Below are 17,744 nucleotides of genomic sequence, written 5' to 3' on the forward strand. Positions count from 1 at the left end.
TACCTCATTGCCTGGAGCTGTATATATATACACACGTATAGAATATGTCTTTTGAAGATGATTAACAATTTCCAATAGAGAAAAATCTCTAGAATTATCAATTATGCCATTGATCAAAGGATGTTTCTGAAGAATCTCCATATTAAGTGCTAGTTTAGAATGATGTGGTTTTCTTTAATTTCAGCTAGCTGTGAAACATTTGAGTAAGCTTCACAAAACAACAGTGCTGTAACTCATGACTACTGTAGGTTGTAAAGTGTATGTTTTAGGCCAAATATTTCTATGTTCCTTTTGCATTTGGAAAGATGGAGAATTTACAGGTCAGTATCCTCCATTTCTTCATCCTGTTTAAGACCTAGTGCTGGCTCCTCTAAATGTAGGAGGCGGTGGTACAGAAGGCCAGCCAAAACATGGCTAGTCCCACAGGAGTAGTAGATAAAATTTCTGCCTGCACCTCAGTCACTTTGTAGTCTAAGCCTCATTGGAAGCTAATGGGACTTGAAAGCGCTTTGAAAATTTCATTTTGTGAAAGCCAATTTTCACACAGAGCAATCTGCAGCCAGCAGCACTTGGTGACTGGCTGGCTGGCAGCAGGAAGCATTTAGTTTGTGCTTGAAAATCAGCCAATTACTATTCACTATGCTGTCCCTCTGCTGATAATGAGAGATGGTTGTGTTTTCCCCGAATGCAGGATACAGTAGAAGGCATCTACATTGCCAGTAGCTGCATTGGGCAGCATTTGTCCCAATAAATTATTTCAGCTTGCTTTATAAGCAGTATGCTGGTGAAATGTCAAGCTAATAAGATTCAGTCAGATCTGTTTCCTATTGACAATGCATCTACGATGAGGAAATCATGAAAAAACATACTTTAAATTCATAGCTCGGTCCTGATTAACCCACCTGTGTGTAGCTGAGGTGGCATACTGTGGAATAACATGGCTGCATACTGTAGATTTTTTCTTTTTTGGATTGTAAGATACCATCATTGAAAAAGGACAAAAAAAGAAATGGAGTACTAGCTGCAACTCATCTATGGGTAATGCATGTGATTGATGAACGTGGTATGTTCTGAAGCCTTGTTTAAAGCTGGTGCTGGGAGCAACTGAACATTTTGTTTATGATTAAAGTTTTGGTAGATTTGTTGCTCAGAAAATAGTATCCTTTCTCACATAAATATCAGTTAATAACTGCCTTACAAACAAGTGGCTTCTTTCTGCCCTGTCTCTGAATTTGCTACCATAGAGGAATCATCTAAAATACCATTTAAAAGGAAGGAGAATTTCTTTCCATACCTTATCTAAGAGTAACCATTGCCTCAGGCTTCTTTGTTTGGGCAGCCTGTTGGCTTAACATACTTAATGGCTACCAACTTTGTTGAAAGTTCATCTGCATCTTTGTTTATTGGTATTTTTCCAAGGCAGAAGAGATTTACAGGAAGGTTTTATTGGGAAGGATAGCACTGCGGTATAATTAGAATGTAGCACTTCTGAAGATTACATAATAATTAATGTTTGTAAGGCATTAGAAAGCACCTTTGATATACAACCACAGACTGTACCAATGCTATAAATCCAATAAAGTCATAAAAGTGAGAATGTGTTTCTTCAGCTCATTGCAGGGTTTTGTTTAATTTCATAGAGATTCTTCAGTGCACAAAATGTCTGGAGCTGGGATACTCAGAGGTGACAAATAATAAATACTGAAGTATGGCAGCTAGAAACTGGCAATTAATAAAAAACAATGAAGCATTTATGGCTAAATTCTGCCAGTACAAATGTATGTTGCCTTTTACTATGCTAATTCTAATAGTGACTTGCCTATGGAAGACTAGTGACAGTGAATAGATGCGTTGCTTTGGGGTATGTTTTATCCTCTCCAATGTTTCGGTTTCTTAACCAGATTGGTGAGGACTTCAGCAAAAGCATTATAAGGTAATATGACCTTTTCATCATTTTTTTATTGCTGCTTTAAATACAGTAGACTGATCTGTGTGTATTTGGTAGCTGCTGAAGAAACATGGGCCCATAGAATTTATTAGTATCTCAGTCGCAGTTTTATCTCCGACCTAAAATTTATCCAGTGTTGGTAGGAGCATATATACACGGCCTATAAAAACATACTCTGGTATGAGACTTTAAAAACAATTAAAGTCCGTTGAAGTGCATCTCTTTTGTTAGAGAACAAATGCCTAATCCTACTTCGAGAAGTTATTGTAGAAAGAGTGCATGATCACTGCTTGAGTTTTTTAAGGTTGGGTAGTAGAGCTTTGTTCTGGCCTTCACTGGCTTCTATACAGGCACTAACCCTTAGGAATGCCTGGAAGGTTGAGTGAAAGTTAAATACATGATAGCATACATATTTAAGAAGCCCATGATAAACACTCTTTTTGACAAATCAAGTTATCAGTAACTGAGTATCTTCCATTGAGAAACTCATTCATTTGGGAAGGGTGAAGATGAGACTGAACTATGGGTTTATCTTGCTCGTTGGTGTGATTCTTTCAACTAAATCAGCACAACCATGGTCTATCACTTTTTTTTTTTAGTATGCTGGCTATATCAGAAAGAAGGCTTTTTTATTTTTACTATATGAAAAGGTGGGACCTAGTTTTATGCGCATTAGTCTATGCTCATTATGTAAATGAGTGCCCAGGTTTTTAGAGCTGCCAACCACAGAAGAAATTCCCATGAGGTAACTAGGCAGCTGACAGAGCTGAGTGCTTATACAAACTTATCTGATAACAATGTGCCTGTAAATTCCTGTTGATAAAATGTTAGACATGTTGATTATGTAGGGAATAAAATGTATTTCAGGTATTGGAGATGTTCCTCACCTGCAGTCAGTAATATCTGTAGTTTAAAATAGTATTTAACTGCAGTTTTTACATAACTTTTTTTTTTTTCTGAAAGGCAGTTTTGCTCTTAACTCCAAATTCTAGCATGGTTAAAAGAGCAAATAGCATGTACTTGCAGATAATCAGATCACTAGATTGGTAGAGCATTAGTAACCCTATAATTTCGCTTCCTGTTGTGAAATTCTCCCTAAGTTACCTTACTAACAGCTAGTTTGTCCCATTTAAAGGGGTTCACTAGGAAAAAAGAGCATTCTTGAACTTCTTAATCTATTTGCTTGTACTCTGTTCTCTTAGTAATTATTTTTTGTTTATTTACATTTGCTTTTACTCTTTCATATGTATGTTGAGTGATTTGTGCTGCATAATGGGCTTGGGATTTTTGACAGTGTATTTGCAAGTTTAATCATTCCTTTTTTGTGGCTTTTTTTAATTTTTGCCACACAACCATATTTATTAATGAGAAAAAAATCACTGCAGCTCAAGTTCATTCTGAAGGGACCATAAGGAATGAGAGCTAAAATGAAGCTCCCTCTCTATAGGCATATCAGCCTCTTGTCCTTGAGTGCCAAGGTTGTAGGTAGTCACATTGGCAAGGAGCAAGTCTTGCTTCAGTAAGATGTGAAGACATTTCTTGTTGCTGCTGTAATCTCTAAGTGAGGGGACCATTTTACAACCACATACTCACATGGTTTGGAAGCTGGAAAGAGGTTTCATAGAATCATAGAATGGCTTGGGTTAGATATTTACAAGCCCTAGTCTGAATAAGCTCCGAGAACATTTCAGGATTCAGGTTTTACTTCTTTCTTTCTGTTTCTGCTATTTTTTCCTATGTTTTCTCACTATTTTTCAGTATGCTAGGTTAATTTATAACATTTAAAATGATCACACACCACAGTAGCAATACCAGTTGCTAGAAGTGATTCTCACGACACCAAGTGGAAGAGGCTCAAGAAATCTCCGTGGGCAGAAGCAGGCCCTTTAGAGTTTCACCCATTCTTAGAAGCTATGTGATTTTCCATTTCCAGATAGGCTGGCATTTCCACAGCAGCAACAAACAACTACTAGTATTACAACTAAAGGTTGTGATATATTCCACTGATCACTTCTTTTGAGTGTTGGTGTTGGTTTTTTTTCATTAATGCATTTAATTACCTGGGTTTGGGAGGCTGATTTCTTTTTCTTATTTTCCTTTGCTTTTCATCTTCATGTGGCAGTATGTCGTTGATTTCCTTTTTCACAGCAGCAATTTTTGATACCAGCTACTATATTGTGTAACTAATGGGGTACACCACAGGCTTACTGTTAGGCAGTGCAGTGCCTTCTCTTCAGACCTTTTCCTCCCACAAGAGGGCAACTGCTGAGAACAACCCTCCTGCTTATTGTGCACACATCTGTTAAGTTGCTGCTTAGAACAATTGTAGGCTCTTTCTCTCCCTACCATGAGTCTCCAGAATCAAATTGTTCCGTTCTTCACGACAATAAATCCTCCAACCCTACGTAGCCTCTAATGCTTTTCAGTACTGGCTGGAGACAAGTAATAATTTATTCATATGTCAGAAAATAATTTGAAAAATGTCAAGAAGAAAAGAAAAATGGGATAGAAAAGAATTACATTCTGAGACTTAAAGGTAGGTTTTTGGCGTTTTTTTCCTTTCAGTGTCCTGAATATGAAAGAAGTTTGGAGGCTGAATAAAAGAATTGGAGGGGAAAAGTGAGAAAAAGTTCTGTCAAGCACTTTTAATTAGCATTGTTTTATCATTCAGATAGTAAGGTCAAAAAGAGCATACTCAAGACTGCAAAACAGGGCATTCTGTAAGGTGGAACCAAACTTGAAAAACTGTCTCATTCTATGGCCTGAAAAGTGCTATGTCTTTTTCTAAAGATTTTATTTTCCTATAATCTATTATCTTTTTCTTGTATATAGAGTCACAAACTCAAAATATTTAGGAAGAAAGTAGTGTTTTACATCTCTTTTCTGTTGGAATTTGTAATTTCAGGATCTGAAGCACAAGAATCTTTAAATCACAAGACAAGTTATGCTGACTTTGGGGGAAAAAAAAGGAATAAATTGTTGCCAGTTCTCCTAGTGCTGTCAGAAGGGACTGACAAAATATGGCCTGACAATCTCCAGTGTCAAGTGAATCTGTAGGAAAGGAAATTGTCTGGAGTAACAAGCAGAGAAACTTCCTACACTGTCCCTTCATTTCTCAAAGATTCTGGCTTCTTATGAAGGGAAAGTAACTGGGCTGTGTAGACAGGATTTTTTTCTCAGCTTGTAGCTTTACCAAAAACATACTCAGATAAACCGTCTTGAAACATCACATAATCCTGCAGAAACACAATGCAGTGGAACCATTTAGATTTTCTCCATTAAACAAGGCTGTGAATGTGGATTCCTGAAGCAACAGGGTTGTTATAATTTGTCCTTAATCAAGCTAAAATAATCTTAGAAATGTGTCATGAACTTGCAGACTCCTTTACTCAGTGGAAAATTGCCCCTCCCTACTCCTATTTTTAGCTACATTCCTTCAAAGCTGATAGCAATAGTAATTCTGCTAAATATTTGTTTGAGATTTGAGAGGAAGGAAAGCAACATAGTGACAGCATTTTTCTACTGTGAGTAAAATAGTCTCCTTCCCTTTACCTGGCAGAGAGGTTGGCCCAAAGCCTTTCTTCTGCCATTGTGACTTTAATCGCCCAGAAAGCTACGTTATTAAAACATAAGCAAGGTAAACATTCACTGGACTGTTTATTAATTATCTGACTGTAACATCCAAAATTCTGCAGGCAGTATTTCTATACTGTGTATCCAGGATGTTTATGTAGAAGTAAAATGCGTCTTGTAGATTCCTACGTGATGGAGAAACTTAAATCTGTCATACTTCTGAATGAAATCTCTCAAAAATAGCTCTTCTGTGCCATAAATTAGAAAGACAAGGTCACCGGTTTTGCAGTCACAATATCAGCATGAGTTTGGTAATTTAGAAACTGTGGTTTTGGATTCTGTTATTTCTTCTACTCTGAGACCTTCTGACATTTCCTGTGTTCTGTCAGTCATAGCTTCCTATTGTTTTAACTGGCTTGATCTCCTGTTACATGAACTACCAAAACAAGTAAAAGACAAGTTGGCAGACTTTAAGGAAAGCAGTGAAACTAACTATATATGTAGCACTTCAAAAAAGAAAGAAATTAAGTAAGGGGGAGAATACAGAACATTTCTAAATTGTCTGTGCAAATTACAGATGATCATACGCTTTGAAATTGCTGAAAATCAAAATATTTTTTTTTAATTCATGTATTTAAAACTATTATCATCGTTTTTCTTAAACTTGAGTTCTAAGTAAGTTGCATTACAACTGACGTGTTAATGGCCGGATGAGCTGGGTTTCACTTTCCTATTATATTACTGCATTGTTCGCTAAGTACTTGACTTTCAGAGGAAAAACTGAATTTTCAAAGCGAGCTCAAAGTATCAAGACTTGGGTGCCAAACTAACTGGATCTGTCAATGTAAGATTTCGTAATGCTTTGAGATTTATGGTTTCTTCACTGGAGGAACATACATGCCACTAACTTAACCTATTTGCCCCTCCAAGGAATTGCTTTCTGGTATTCCTCTAAATAGGAAGATAATTGCTTACTGCAGTGTGACAGTTCAGTAATGGATTCCCTATGGCTGTTACATTTGTAGTACTTGATAGTACTGTGCATTTATTTTTATTGCCTTAGTGATTTTAAACCGCTGGTTTCAAATCAAGATGGCACACTGAATGTCAGGTAGACACATAAAACATCATGAAGACACGTGGGCTAGAAACAGATGGTAACAGGTACATGCAGAGTGATGTAGTTCTTCTGAACATGTTATGTTTCTGTCACTGACATTTCCTGTGCTTTTGTGGGTTGGTACCCAGTCTCAGTACAGTGCTGGAGGAAGGCCTGTATCTACAAAAGCGTTCAGAGTAATTCAGAATCATTCTTCTCTACAAGAACAGCAGAGGACATTGCTGCCATTACACACCGGGGTTCTTTACCACTTCCCCGCTGCTTTGCAAAGTGATATACTGCAGCAAGAAACTATAACTCCTGTTTCACTTCAAGAAGTACTATTTAGGAGCTGGGGTAATTTGATGGATAGTAGATACTAAGAAAAATATTAGAACCTGGGAAAGGCCACATAGTCTACTGAGGCTCATTTCATTCAAGGTACAACTTCCCTGGGTTATCATTCAATTGTTAAGAGAAAGAGTAATGTTATCCATTTTTTATAATTCTACTTCTGGGTATTACAGAGATAAATACCTAGATGCTGGAGAACTAACTTTCTTTCAGAGTATTATTTCAGGAGAAAAATACTTAAATGCAGATAGGTGGGATGACAGGAAAGAAATTGACCCTAAATGAAAAATGTGATGATAGTGATATGAATAGATGTGGATAATCGCGGTTTCTCAGACTACCCCAGGGACAAGCTTCTAATCATGAGACTTAAAGAAAATAACCTTTCCTTTGATTTATTTTTTCAGGACCAATGCAGGAGACAATATATGACTTTTGGAGAATGGTATGGCATGAGAACACAGCCAGCATAATCATGGTTACTAATCTCGTAGAAGTGGGAAGGGTAAGTGATTTTTGCACTTAAAAAGATGAAAGGCTTCCAAGGTGTTTGCTTTTGGAAGTTAAATAGCAGGCCAACAATATGCTTATATACTGAGTAAGGCACATAAAATATTTATGACTGTGTATGCTAAGAGATTCATTACCAATTATTTTTAAGCATGCTTTGGATGCTTGGCTTTGATAACAGTAGCCCCGTAAAAAACGTAACTGATAAAGTTGTATTCTGTACAACACAGCCTGCAATGACTGCCAAAGAGGGAAAACGTCATATCTTTGTGTACATACTTTTTCTATTAGGGGAAATCAGGGAACTGGTTACAGAACAAGATATAGAGTCATCAATTTTCTTTTTTTTTTTTTTTAAGGAGGGAAAGAGAAGTTATTCTGGAACAAATTTCTGAGAAGTATTTAAACTATGAAACTACACCTTTTTCACAGTATGTTTGTTCAAATCAATGCAGTTTGGGCACTCCTTCTTGTAAGCCTCCTGGACTAAAACAGAATAAATTGACTTATTTGTAGACAGTACTCTGTTTGAGAGGCAATTGGACAATGCCCTCTGTAACACATTTTAACTTTTTGTTGGCCCTGAAATGCTCTGGCAGTTGGATTCAGTGTTGTTTGAAGGTCTCTTCCAATTGAACTGTTCTGTTCTGATCAAGAGGTCTTATTTGGGAGCTCAGTAGTTAAGGAAAGCTTGAGTTACCTGATTCATAATGTTTACTTATCTTTCGTTGCTTGATTTATTGTTGAATTATTGTTAAGTGTTGAAATAAGAAGTGCACATATCTTGGTGTGAGCCACATGGTTTTGAGACATTCTAAATTTCATGCTGGTGGAGTGTCTGATCTGCTTTGTGGTGTCTGTACTAGGAGAGAACACTCCTCATGTAGTATGAGTCAAAGGGCTGGATCTTATCTCCATTTCGTAAGTCCCATTTTACAAACTGAATTCATTTTTCTTTATGTCCTTGATCGATTGCTAATACAAATTCTAACATTTAGATATCTGTATGTGCGAATCTGCCAACAGATCAGGTGCAAGTATTATTTTTAGACATAAAAATGTAGTATTTCTGCCTGCAATTAACACCTGCTGCAGGAACACAATGTACAGCTAATTGCAGAGACAAAATGCATCATGGAGGCTGCTTTGAAAGTTCAGTCCCTTGAGTGAAGAGGAGGATAATAACAGTTGGGTGGCTACTTAGAAGTTCAAAATGAATTTGTACAAATAGGAATCATAACAGCATATAATGGCTTGGATTGGAAGGGACCTTAAACTCCCAGCAAATCTTTTATAGCTTAATATACATTCTTAAGTACCAAAGCACACACACACAAAAAGAAGATATTTTCAGGGGATGGATGAACAAGCCTTAGAACCAAACTAGTGTACTATGCAACACCACATACTCTTTTTCCTGATGTCCACATTTGAAAGCACCAATTAGTGTGAACTGTCAGGTACCACCTGGGGACATGCCAGGTGTGCTGCCAGCATTGAGGCCTCTGCTCACTCTGTTTAGATATGCAGCATATTTCCTTACCAGTGAGAAACAGTTTGTGCCACCATGGAGACTTCTTAGGGGTGCAGAAGTCCTAGTGGGATAGCGATCTGCAGTTTTCTTGTTTCTGACAGTGGTAGAAATTACTTTGTTCTCACTTTCTCCAGAGGCCAACATAGGTGAGATGGGAGAGCAGAATTAAAATGAGCTTCTAATGGACATGAGATCATGTGAGCCACAAAGCACTGCAGTCATTCCTCTGTTGGTGCTTCTGTTCCACTCCTAGGGTGTGAACCATCAGCAACAAGGAGGCATATTACAACACACCGTCTGTCCCCACAGCCCCAAACACAAGCTCTGTGTCACTTTGATTAGTAATGATTTTAATGGTCCTTTTGGTAGCATTCCGACAGGGCAAACCTTGTAACCTTCCTGACCTTGAGGTTTTCTATTTCAGGCACAGTAGCTGATATAAGATTCATAGGGCTTATTATTTCTTGTTTTTTAACCTTTTACCCATTTGAAGTAAAGGAGAACTTTATGTTTCCAGAAAAGGGGAATATCCATTTAACATGTTTGCCACACAATTTATGTCCATCATGAATTAACCATAGAGGGGGCGTATGTGTATTTGTTTACCAGGACTGGCTGGATAGTCATTAAATCAGTGCTAGGAACTTGTTTCTTGCCCTGGAGCATTATGCATCAGGACTGTTTTAATTGCGAATGGAGGAATCACCATGAGGCTGTCCCTAATGCAAGCACCTGCTGCAAATGACTCAGTCCCTGCATTACCCTCCAGCAGGGTCTGGGTACATCTGCCAATATCTGTCATTATCTGAGGCATACTTGTCAAAACCATGCATCCCTTTTAGCTCTTGTGTGTTCCAGCAAGGGACCCTTGTCAGTGTTTCTGGCACCTGCAGACTGCTGTGCACCTGGTATTTAAATGGCACAGAAATGTGTTTTGATTGTTTTCTCTCTTTAATGAACCCACCTGAGGGACATTTAGCTCTTTATCCAGTAGCCTGTTACCCAGTCACTCACATTTACACTGCTTGTGTGGAAATTCAGAACTCGCTTGTGCTGTTATACCAATCCATCTGCCAGAAGTCTTATCACAAAATCTGCAGGGCTCCCCAAGGAGACTTTTGTACTGGTAATTTAAGCTAATGATTTCTAAACATATTTAGTCAGTTTTATGAAGACCTCATTAGAATGTGACTGTTTATTAAAAAACTAAATGAGGTCTCACAGTCATTTAGAAAAATCATTGCTGAGTTGCATGAACAGTTCTTTGATAACAGCTGATGAAGTGTTTTTTAGTTAAGACTGCGTTGACTTAAGAACTTTTACAAAAAAAGTGAAAAAACAGGCTGCCTTTAAAAGACAAAGATAAAAGTCTGCCTTCTTCAGGCTGTGGTCAACAACTTTCTTTTCTCAATGAAGGCTGAAAAAAGGGAAGGAGAAGTAATTAGTGTTGTGATATACCCGTATTTTAGTGCAAGTATCAATGTTACCTAAGCCATGGACTAAGCAAAACTCATAAAAATATATCAATATGACAACAAGCTATTAAAAAAATAAAAATTGGATTATATTCATGCACTTTGGGTTATATTCATGCAGAGACCTCCATCCTCCTGTTAGTGAGGAGCAACTGTAGGTAGTTGTGTCATCTTAAGTCTCTTTAAGTCATCTTTACCTGAGAGACTTAGCATAATATGGTGGATTACTCCAAAAGACAGCAAACTTTTTATCCCACTAACATAGGGATAATTGGAAAGGAGACATGAGAGAACATCTTGCTTATTCCAAGAGATCTCTCATATAGCTGGATCCTTCTGTGGAAAGCAATGAGAACTGGATCACAGTCTTCATATATTGGCCAAAGTCTCAGGTTTCTTCTTGAAGTGTTTCATTGTTTGTACACATTGAAATTTTTTTCCTCCTTAAAAAAATTCACTGGGAAGGTTTAGAAAATATTCTGTTGTGCCATCTAGCTGTCAATTCCATCTTTGCTCTTCTGAGGCTGGTAGTGATACTTGGTTAGGGGAATCAAACTTGGCATGTCACATCATCTGTCATTTGTCAGTAGTCACTTTCTCTCCCACTCCTTGTTTTCGCTTGAGGCAGGAGGAATTTAGTAATATCTGATTAATAAATGGTGAAGTGCACTGATGAAATTCAGTGGAGGTGGTTGATATATAAATGCACTGCTAGGACTCATGATTGTCTATCATGCTTTTAACATAACAAAGTATTTACAAAAAAAAAATCATGAGAAATAATTATAAAAAATGAAACCTCACCCTTGGAGCATCGTAATTACAGTAATTAGAGTTTCACAATTATTATCCAGAATTAGAAAACAGCCAGTGCTAATAGTGTTAATAAGCACACAAAAGACTTTTTTTTTTTTTTTTTGAAGGGATGCGAAGTTGACAACAACAGAACAGATGTGAGACAAACAGGGGAAAAAAGGTTGGGCATAGGGTGGCAAATAGCCCCTATTCTTGCACCTGTGCCTTCACACTACCAAAGCCACCTCTCACTGACATCTTTGAGGAGTATTGAGCTTTCCTGGTAGCCATCTCACCCTCCTCTGGGTGACTTTTCTCACCCTGGAGCCATCAGGGCTGTACTTGAATAGGGAAAAAGAAAGAACACCAAAAGTTGGCAGCTTAGCTGATCCTCTGCTTGTTTGACTGGATTTGCAGTTGACCTGCATGGCACTGTCATCTGCTTTGCTGCAAAAATGTTGATGGCTCCAATTCTTCACAGTTAAAAAATGTTGGGTCTACGTGGCAGTGAGAAGACCCCATACAGTGGTAAAGTGTAGCGATTGACAGGGAAGGAACATCTCCTTCAGGCTGGCGGGTTAAAAATCATTCTTCATTGTAAAATAAAAATCTTTCAGAAAAAGTGTTGTTCTTCACAAGAAGGAATCTATGTGGGCCCAGTCCTAAGCAGTCGTATGTGCTTTGGCCTTGAGAGCTCAGAATGTGTAGCCTTGTTCAACATTCAAGAGACAATTCTAGAACAGATACAAATGTGTTTCCTGATTAAAAAAAAAATCCAAAACTCTTAATTATTTTCAGATTCTCCTTATGGTATGTTTCTGTTACGGACAAACATCAGACACCCAGTAAAAATTGTCAAATAAAGTTTTGTCCAAAGGCTCCTCACTGAAAACATTTTGCTAGAATTAAACAAAAAATTCTTAGGCAACTCCACCAGCACAAAAACTAACCCTGTGTGAAATTTGCAATAGTCTTACCACTTGTTCTTAGAATAAAACAGGATTCTTCTGATAGAAACCTATTATGAAGACCACGTTAACATATTTTAAAGTTTTGTGAATCTTCATGCAGAAGAGCTTTCTAATGAACAAAGCTGAATTCAGACTGTATTTAAGATTCAGATCACCCATTACAGAGATATTGCAGAGGTTAAAACTGAACAACTCTTTAACACGTCCAACAAATAGCATATTTGTATTTAGTATAAATGGAAGAACACTCTATATAATTGAAATTGCCTCTAAATGTGGTAAGCTAAATTACAGTGGTGTTAGTTCAGGATACTGGCGTTAGTGCTCCCTAGGCGATGTGCCAATGCATTTATAAGCATACTAGTGGCTAAGATTTCATTTAAACTTTTCTCCTGAAAGAAAGAAAAAATAGTTTATGCATGAGAGGAAGAAAGCTTGCTGTATTAAAACCATCCCTACCTCTATATAAATTTCAGTCTCACCTTCAAAAACTTATAAATACTGTCTTTCCACATCCAGAAATGCTTTCATTCTTAATCATGTTTATCCAGAAAACTTAGGACCTGCTCTTAAGGTAAATATATTATTATGTATTGCATGGTTTTTGTTTTACCTTCACTGTAATTCCAGTATCTGTTTTTGGATACAGTAGAGATTATAGTATTACAGAGTATCAGTGAAAATAAAGAAAACAATTGTAATTTGAAATTGCTGTTCATCTTTAAAGTCAGTGTACCCCTCTAGTAGACAGAAGGGATTTCAGCTTTCTAGACTTCTAACCAGAAATAAGAAGTTGGCATTATTCCATTATGTGCAGCAGTGGAGGAGCCCTTGGGGTAGAAAAATGGCTGCTGTTCTTTGGGAAGGAGAAGGAAGGACTCTTTGTAATTGTTTAACAAAGATGTCCCCAGTTTAGCAATGTTAACATCACCAAACAGGATATCAAGCTACAAGTGTTTGGTACTGTCCGATGTCACCCACAGAATATGTGGTTTAAAACTACATGTACAAAACAACTCAGTATTTTGATGCTTCTTGTTTCCAGTAAAAGCTATGCCTAAGAGAGAGTTAATCAATTGAGATTAGTTCTTAACCTTCATTAGTCTGATTGAGGTGACACATTTTGAGAAATAAATAAAAGAGGTGGAAGGATACACAAGTGCATGGACCCTGTTGTTGGACTAACTGCTCATGTGCTGCTGAAGTGTGGGATGCAAATGAAAGTACAGTTTGCAAAGAGGTCTTCAAGGTTTCTCTTTGAAATGCCATGACTAACAAAATGGCTCCATCACTGTAGGGCTGCTCGCCTCATCGATCTTGTGAAATTAGTATTTGTGAGGGAAGAAGTATCCTGGGAACACCAACACAGTTTGACTGTACCCAGTAGGGTTGCATGTAGAGCTCTGTAACCTGACATCAGTTGATTAGGCTTTAGAGTCAGAAACTACCAGCTAACTCAGCAGTGTTCTGTAGCTCGACTTACGGCATGATTTTGTTCTTGGAACAGAAGCATGTTTCAGTGTACAGGCTGTTCATCTCAATGCAGGCACATCAGGTTCTTGGAGCACAGGATTTGAGCAGTGTGCCCATGATTTCACAGTTTTGTAAGGGATTAAAACAGGCTTTGAGGAGCTCCAGCTAATCCTGTAACCATTCTTCATCTTGGCATGGGACTACCCTTCTTATGTGCTCTGCGCTCAGCCTTTCTTCCTCCAGGGCTGTAGGAAAGTGCACTAATTTACAGACTTTTTTGATAACCAGCAGGAGACAAAATTGCCTAAACATAAGCAGTGAAATAGAGGCAATCCATATTCTTCTGTTTTACTACCAGATGAAAGCAGGAACACTACAAACAACTTTACCTTGGGTCAGCTTTACCCTAAAGCAATTCTCCCAGACTAATTCCATTTTATGGCCAAAGTGTGGTCAACTCAAGCTGCCCTGTTGATGGTATACTAACAGTTCATGCAGTTTTGATGAACAAATGGATTGCATTTATTCCCTTGGGTGCAGAGCAGTCTACGTCCAGATAGCTAACTATTCCAGGAAGAAGCTGACTGAGAGTGCGTACACTGGGCAGCTCGAGATTGTAGTGTTGGGGCAGTACAAGGCAGCAGAAAGTGGCAAATGGTGTCAGCTCTGTGTCACTGCTGGAAGAAGTTGGGCTGAACAAGTAAAATCCATAGAGATCTCACAACCTGTGAGAGTTGTGTGAACCACAGGAAGACTTCTTGCTGCCTTTTGTACAGACCCATTCATCTGCTGGTGCCAAACAGTATTTTAAATGTTGTATTTCTCAATTCTCTTCCATACCTCATTTAGAAAAGCATAAAATGAAGTATAGATCAATTAGCTGACTCTACAGCAAAATGAAAAAGAAAGAATCGGGTTTTATCTCCTGTCAAAGGTGGGTTTATAAGTAATAAAATGTTCTTCATCGCAATACACTTTTGTTTGAAAGGTATTCAAATAAAAATACTTCCAGTTATTGGATGTTCTTTCATTTCAAGTCAGCCAAATAAAAGTATATGATGTTATCCTACTTATATCTGTAAAACCTGTTAAAAGTTTTCACCAGTGAGCTCAGTTGGCTATTTCATTTTATACCCTAGAGGTTTCACTTCAAAATTTATGTCTGGCTTATCATCATTACTTAGTTTGGGATTAATTTTAAATTAGAATATATAATGCTGCTCTTCAGTAACGACAATCCTCGCACTGGATTGTTCGCATAGCCAGTTATACCACCTTTTTGCTAAGACTATTTCAGAATCAAAGGAAACTGGGAACTCTGAATAATCATTGTTATTTAAACTGTTCTGTAGGAACTGCAAAGTATTTTTCACAGCCAGCTCACATATTAATTCCGTAATATTCCTCCTATTCCAAACCTCTAAGTAAATGAATTACTGTCCTGGCTTTCATACTGCCTTTAGCTAGATGTGTCACGTTGCCAAATGGCTAAATATACAGCTTCGGAAGTCACAATCTGTGTTCATTATCTGTCTACTGCCTGCATTGTTTGTTATATTTAGAAGCAGCAAGAACTAGTTTCCATCTTCATTTTTAATTCTTATTTTCTCACATTAGACTATTTTGCTGGAGGATGGGGGTAGGGAGAGGTCAAAGCAGATAATCATATTCTCCAGATTTCTCAAATTATTAGCAAAATAAACAGTTGGAACAAATGGACAGTGTACCTTGGGATGAATAGATTAAACCAGAGCATTTTCATTATGTCTCTGGCAATCACCCCTTTTATCTCATCGTGTGATGAACATCTGTATTTTTTGGCAGTGTGTTCGGGTATAAATGTGGGGTGTATCTGAACAAACTCTCAATTATAGTTCTGCTCAGTTGAGATTTCAAAATTATGTTTTCTACTTTGTGGCCGATATTTACTGTTATGATAGCAACTGTGTGAAAAAAAAATCTAATGCGCTTAATATTCGGTCCTGGATTCATGTATCAATTATTTAGCTAAACCTTCTGTTGGTAGATTTTTTGTAAGACATAAGTTCATAAGTTCATAAGTTCATAAGGTTGGAAAGGACCTATAAGATCATCTAGTCCAACCATCCTCCTATCACTATCTCTACCCAACTACTAAATTAAGTCCTTAAGCACCTCATCTAAACGCTTCTTGAACAGCGCTAGGGATGGTGCCTCAACCACCTCCCTAGGCAGGCCATTCCAGCGCCTGACCACTCTTTCAGAAAAGAAATGCTTCCTGAGGTCTAATCTAAATCTTCCCTGGCGCAACTTGTGGCCATTCCCTCTCGTCCTGTCATTACTTATCAGGGAGAAGAGGCCTACCCCCTCCTCACCACAACCCCCCTTCAGGAAGTGGTAGAGTGCTATAAGGTCTCCTCTGAGCCTCCTCTTCTCCAGACTAAACAATCCCAGCTCCCTCAGCCGCTCCTCATAAGACTTGTGCTCCAGGCCCCTCACCAGTTTTGTTGCCCTTCTCTGAACACGCTCCAGGGCCTCAATGTCCTTCTTGTAGTGAGGGGCCCAAAACTGAACACAGTACTCGAGGTGCGGCCGCACCAGAGCTGAGTACAGGGGGATGATCACCTCCCTGCTCCTGCTGGCTACACTATTTCTAATACAGGCCAGGATGCTGTTGGCCTTCTTAGCCACCTGGGCACACTGCCGGCTCATGTTGAGCCGAGCATCAACCAACACCCCCAGGTCCTTTTCCTCTCTACATTCTTCAAGCCATTCTGCCCCAAGCCTATAGCATTGCATGGGGTTATTGTGGCCAAAGTGCAGGACCCGGCACTTGGTCTTATTGAACCTCATCCCATTTTGCTCAGCCCAGCTGTTCAGCCTATCCAAATCCCTCTGAAGGGCCTCCCTACCCTCAGGCAGTTTGACACATCCTCCCAGCTTTGTGTCATCTGCAAACTTACTGAGGGTACACTCAATTCCCTCATCTAGGTCATCAATAAAGATATTAAACAAGATGGGCCCCAAAACTGACCCTTGGGGGACACCACTCGTTACAGGACGCCAGCTGGACTTAACTCCATTAACCACTACCCTCTGGGCACGGCCCTCCAGCCAGTTCTCCACCCAGAGAAGAGTGAACCTGTCCACACCACGGGCTGCCAGTTTCCTTAGGAGAATACTGTGGGAATGTACATGTATCAAATGTTTATAAAAAAGGGAAAGAGATTTGCAATGACACAGGAGCTAAAGCTGTGCTAAAAAGAAAAAATGAACAAACATATGTTACCAGCAGTGTTTCTCATATTTGATGAGAAATACCATATTCTATTTTGCTGCAATTGTCTTTCCCTGTACAAATAAAGGCCTCAGTCCAATAAACATTTCTAAGTGTGAGTTTAATTTACACTGTTTAATCTACTTCTTCCTTTAAAACCCTATCATATTTACTTGAGGGACCTTAGAGGAAGTAGAAAACTGATCTTTAAGCATTTACATGAACTTGTGGCTCATCCGGAGTCCATGGAGTTCCCATGTCTAAAGTACAGCACGTGCAACAGCATCATGGAATGAGCCAAAAGTATTAAAAAAGCCTATTTATTTATTTTTAAGGAAAGAAGAAAGTTATGTTTTATTTTTTTTCCTCACATTGAGTGAATCATTTGCTGTTGGTCTGCGGCTATGACTGCAGTTCTGGCACCCTTCCCACAGCTGTTACAGCCCCTATTCCACTTGGGAGAGTTTTCAGGAAATTGTGTTGTCATGGATCCTTCTGCTCTGCTCCAGTCTGCTCCGTGCCCCACATCCTCTGTGCTGCAGAGTATGAAGTCCCCTGTGGGCACAAGCTGCACGAGGCACAGAGGGCTATAACTTCTGCGCAGCATCCCCCAGCGCTTCCCTAATTACTGGATCATCTTAAATAAGGTTTAAAAAAAGGTGGAAGCAAATCCAGCACTTGAGAAGAAGGTGGGGACTGCTGTGCTCTTCTAAATCAGTCCTTCTAAATGTCCCCTGTTCTTACTCATAATCCAGA

The 17,744-nt window shown here is 38.6% G+C and overlaps 1 protein-coding gene across 8 annotated transcripts in view; it reads left to right on the forward strand.

Moving 5' to 3' along the window:
• PTPRM (protein tyrosine phosphatase receptor type M) overlaps window positions 1–17,744 on the forward strand; it is a 449,220-nt gene that overhangs the window by 400,039 nt on the left and 31,437 nt on the right. For all 8 annotated transcript variants that reach the window (XM_065752038.1, XM_065752030.1, XM_065752031.1 and 5 more), the window contains one exon: window positions 7,382–7,479. In XM_065752038.1, coding sequence (XP_065608110.1) covers window positions 7,382–7,479 — 98 coding nt within the window. The remainder of the gene's footprint in view (window positions 1–7,381; window positions 7,480–17,744) is intronic.

The sequence above is a fragment of the Cyrtonyx montezumae genome, unplaced genomic scaffold (assembly GCF_038088225.1).
Source record: "Cyrtonyx montezumae isolate F1298 unplaced genomic scaffold, pur_monq_1.0 scaffold_8, whole genome shotgun sequence".
NCBI classification, from domain to species: Eukaryota; Metazoa; Chordata; class Aves; order Galliformes; family Odontophoridae; genus Cyrtonyx; species Cyrtonyx montezumae.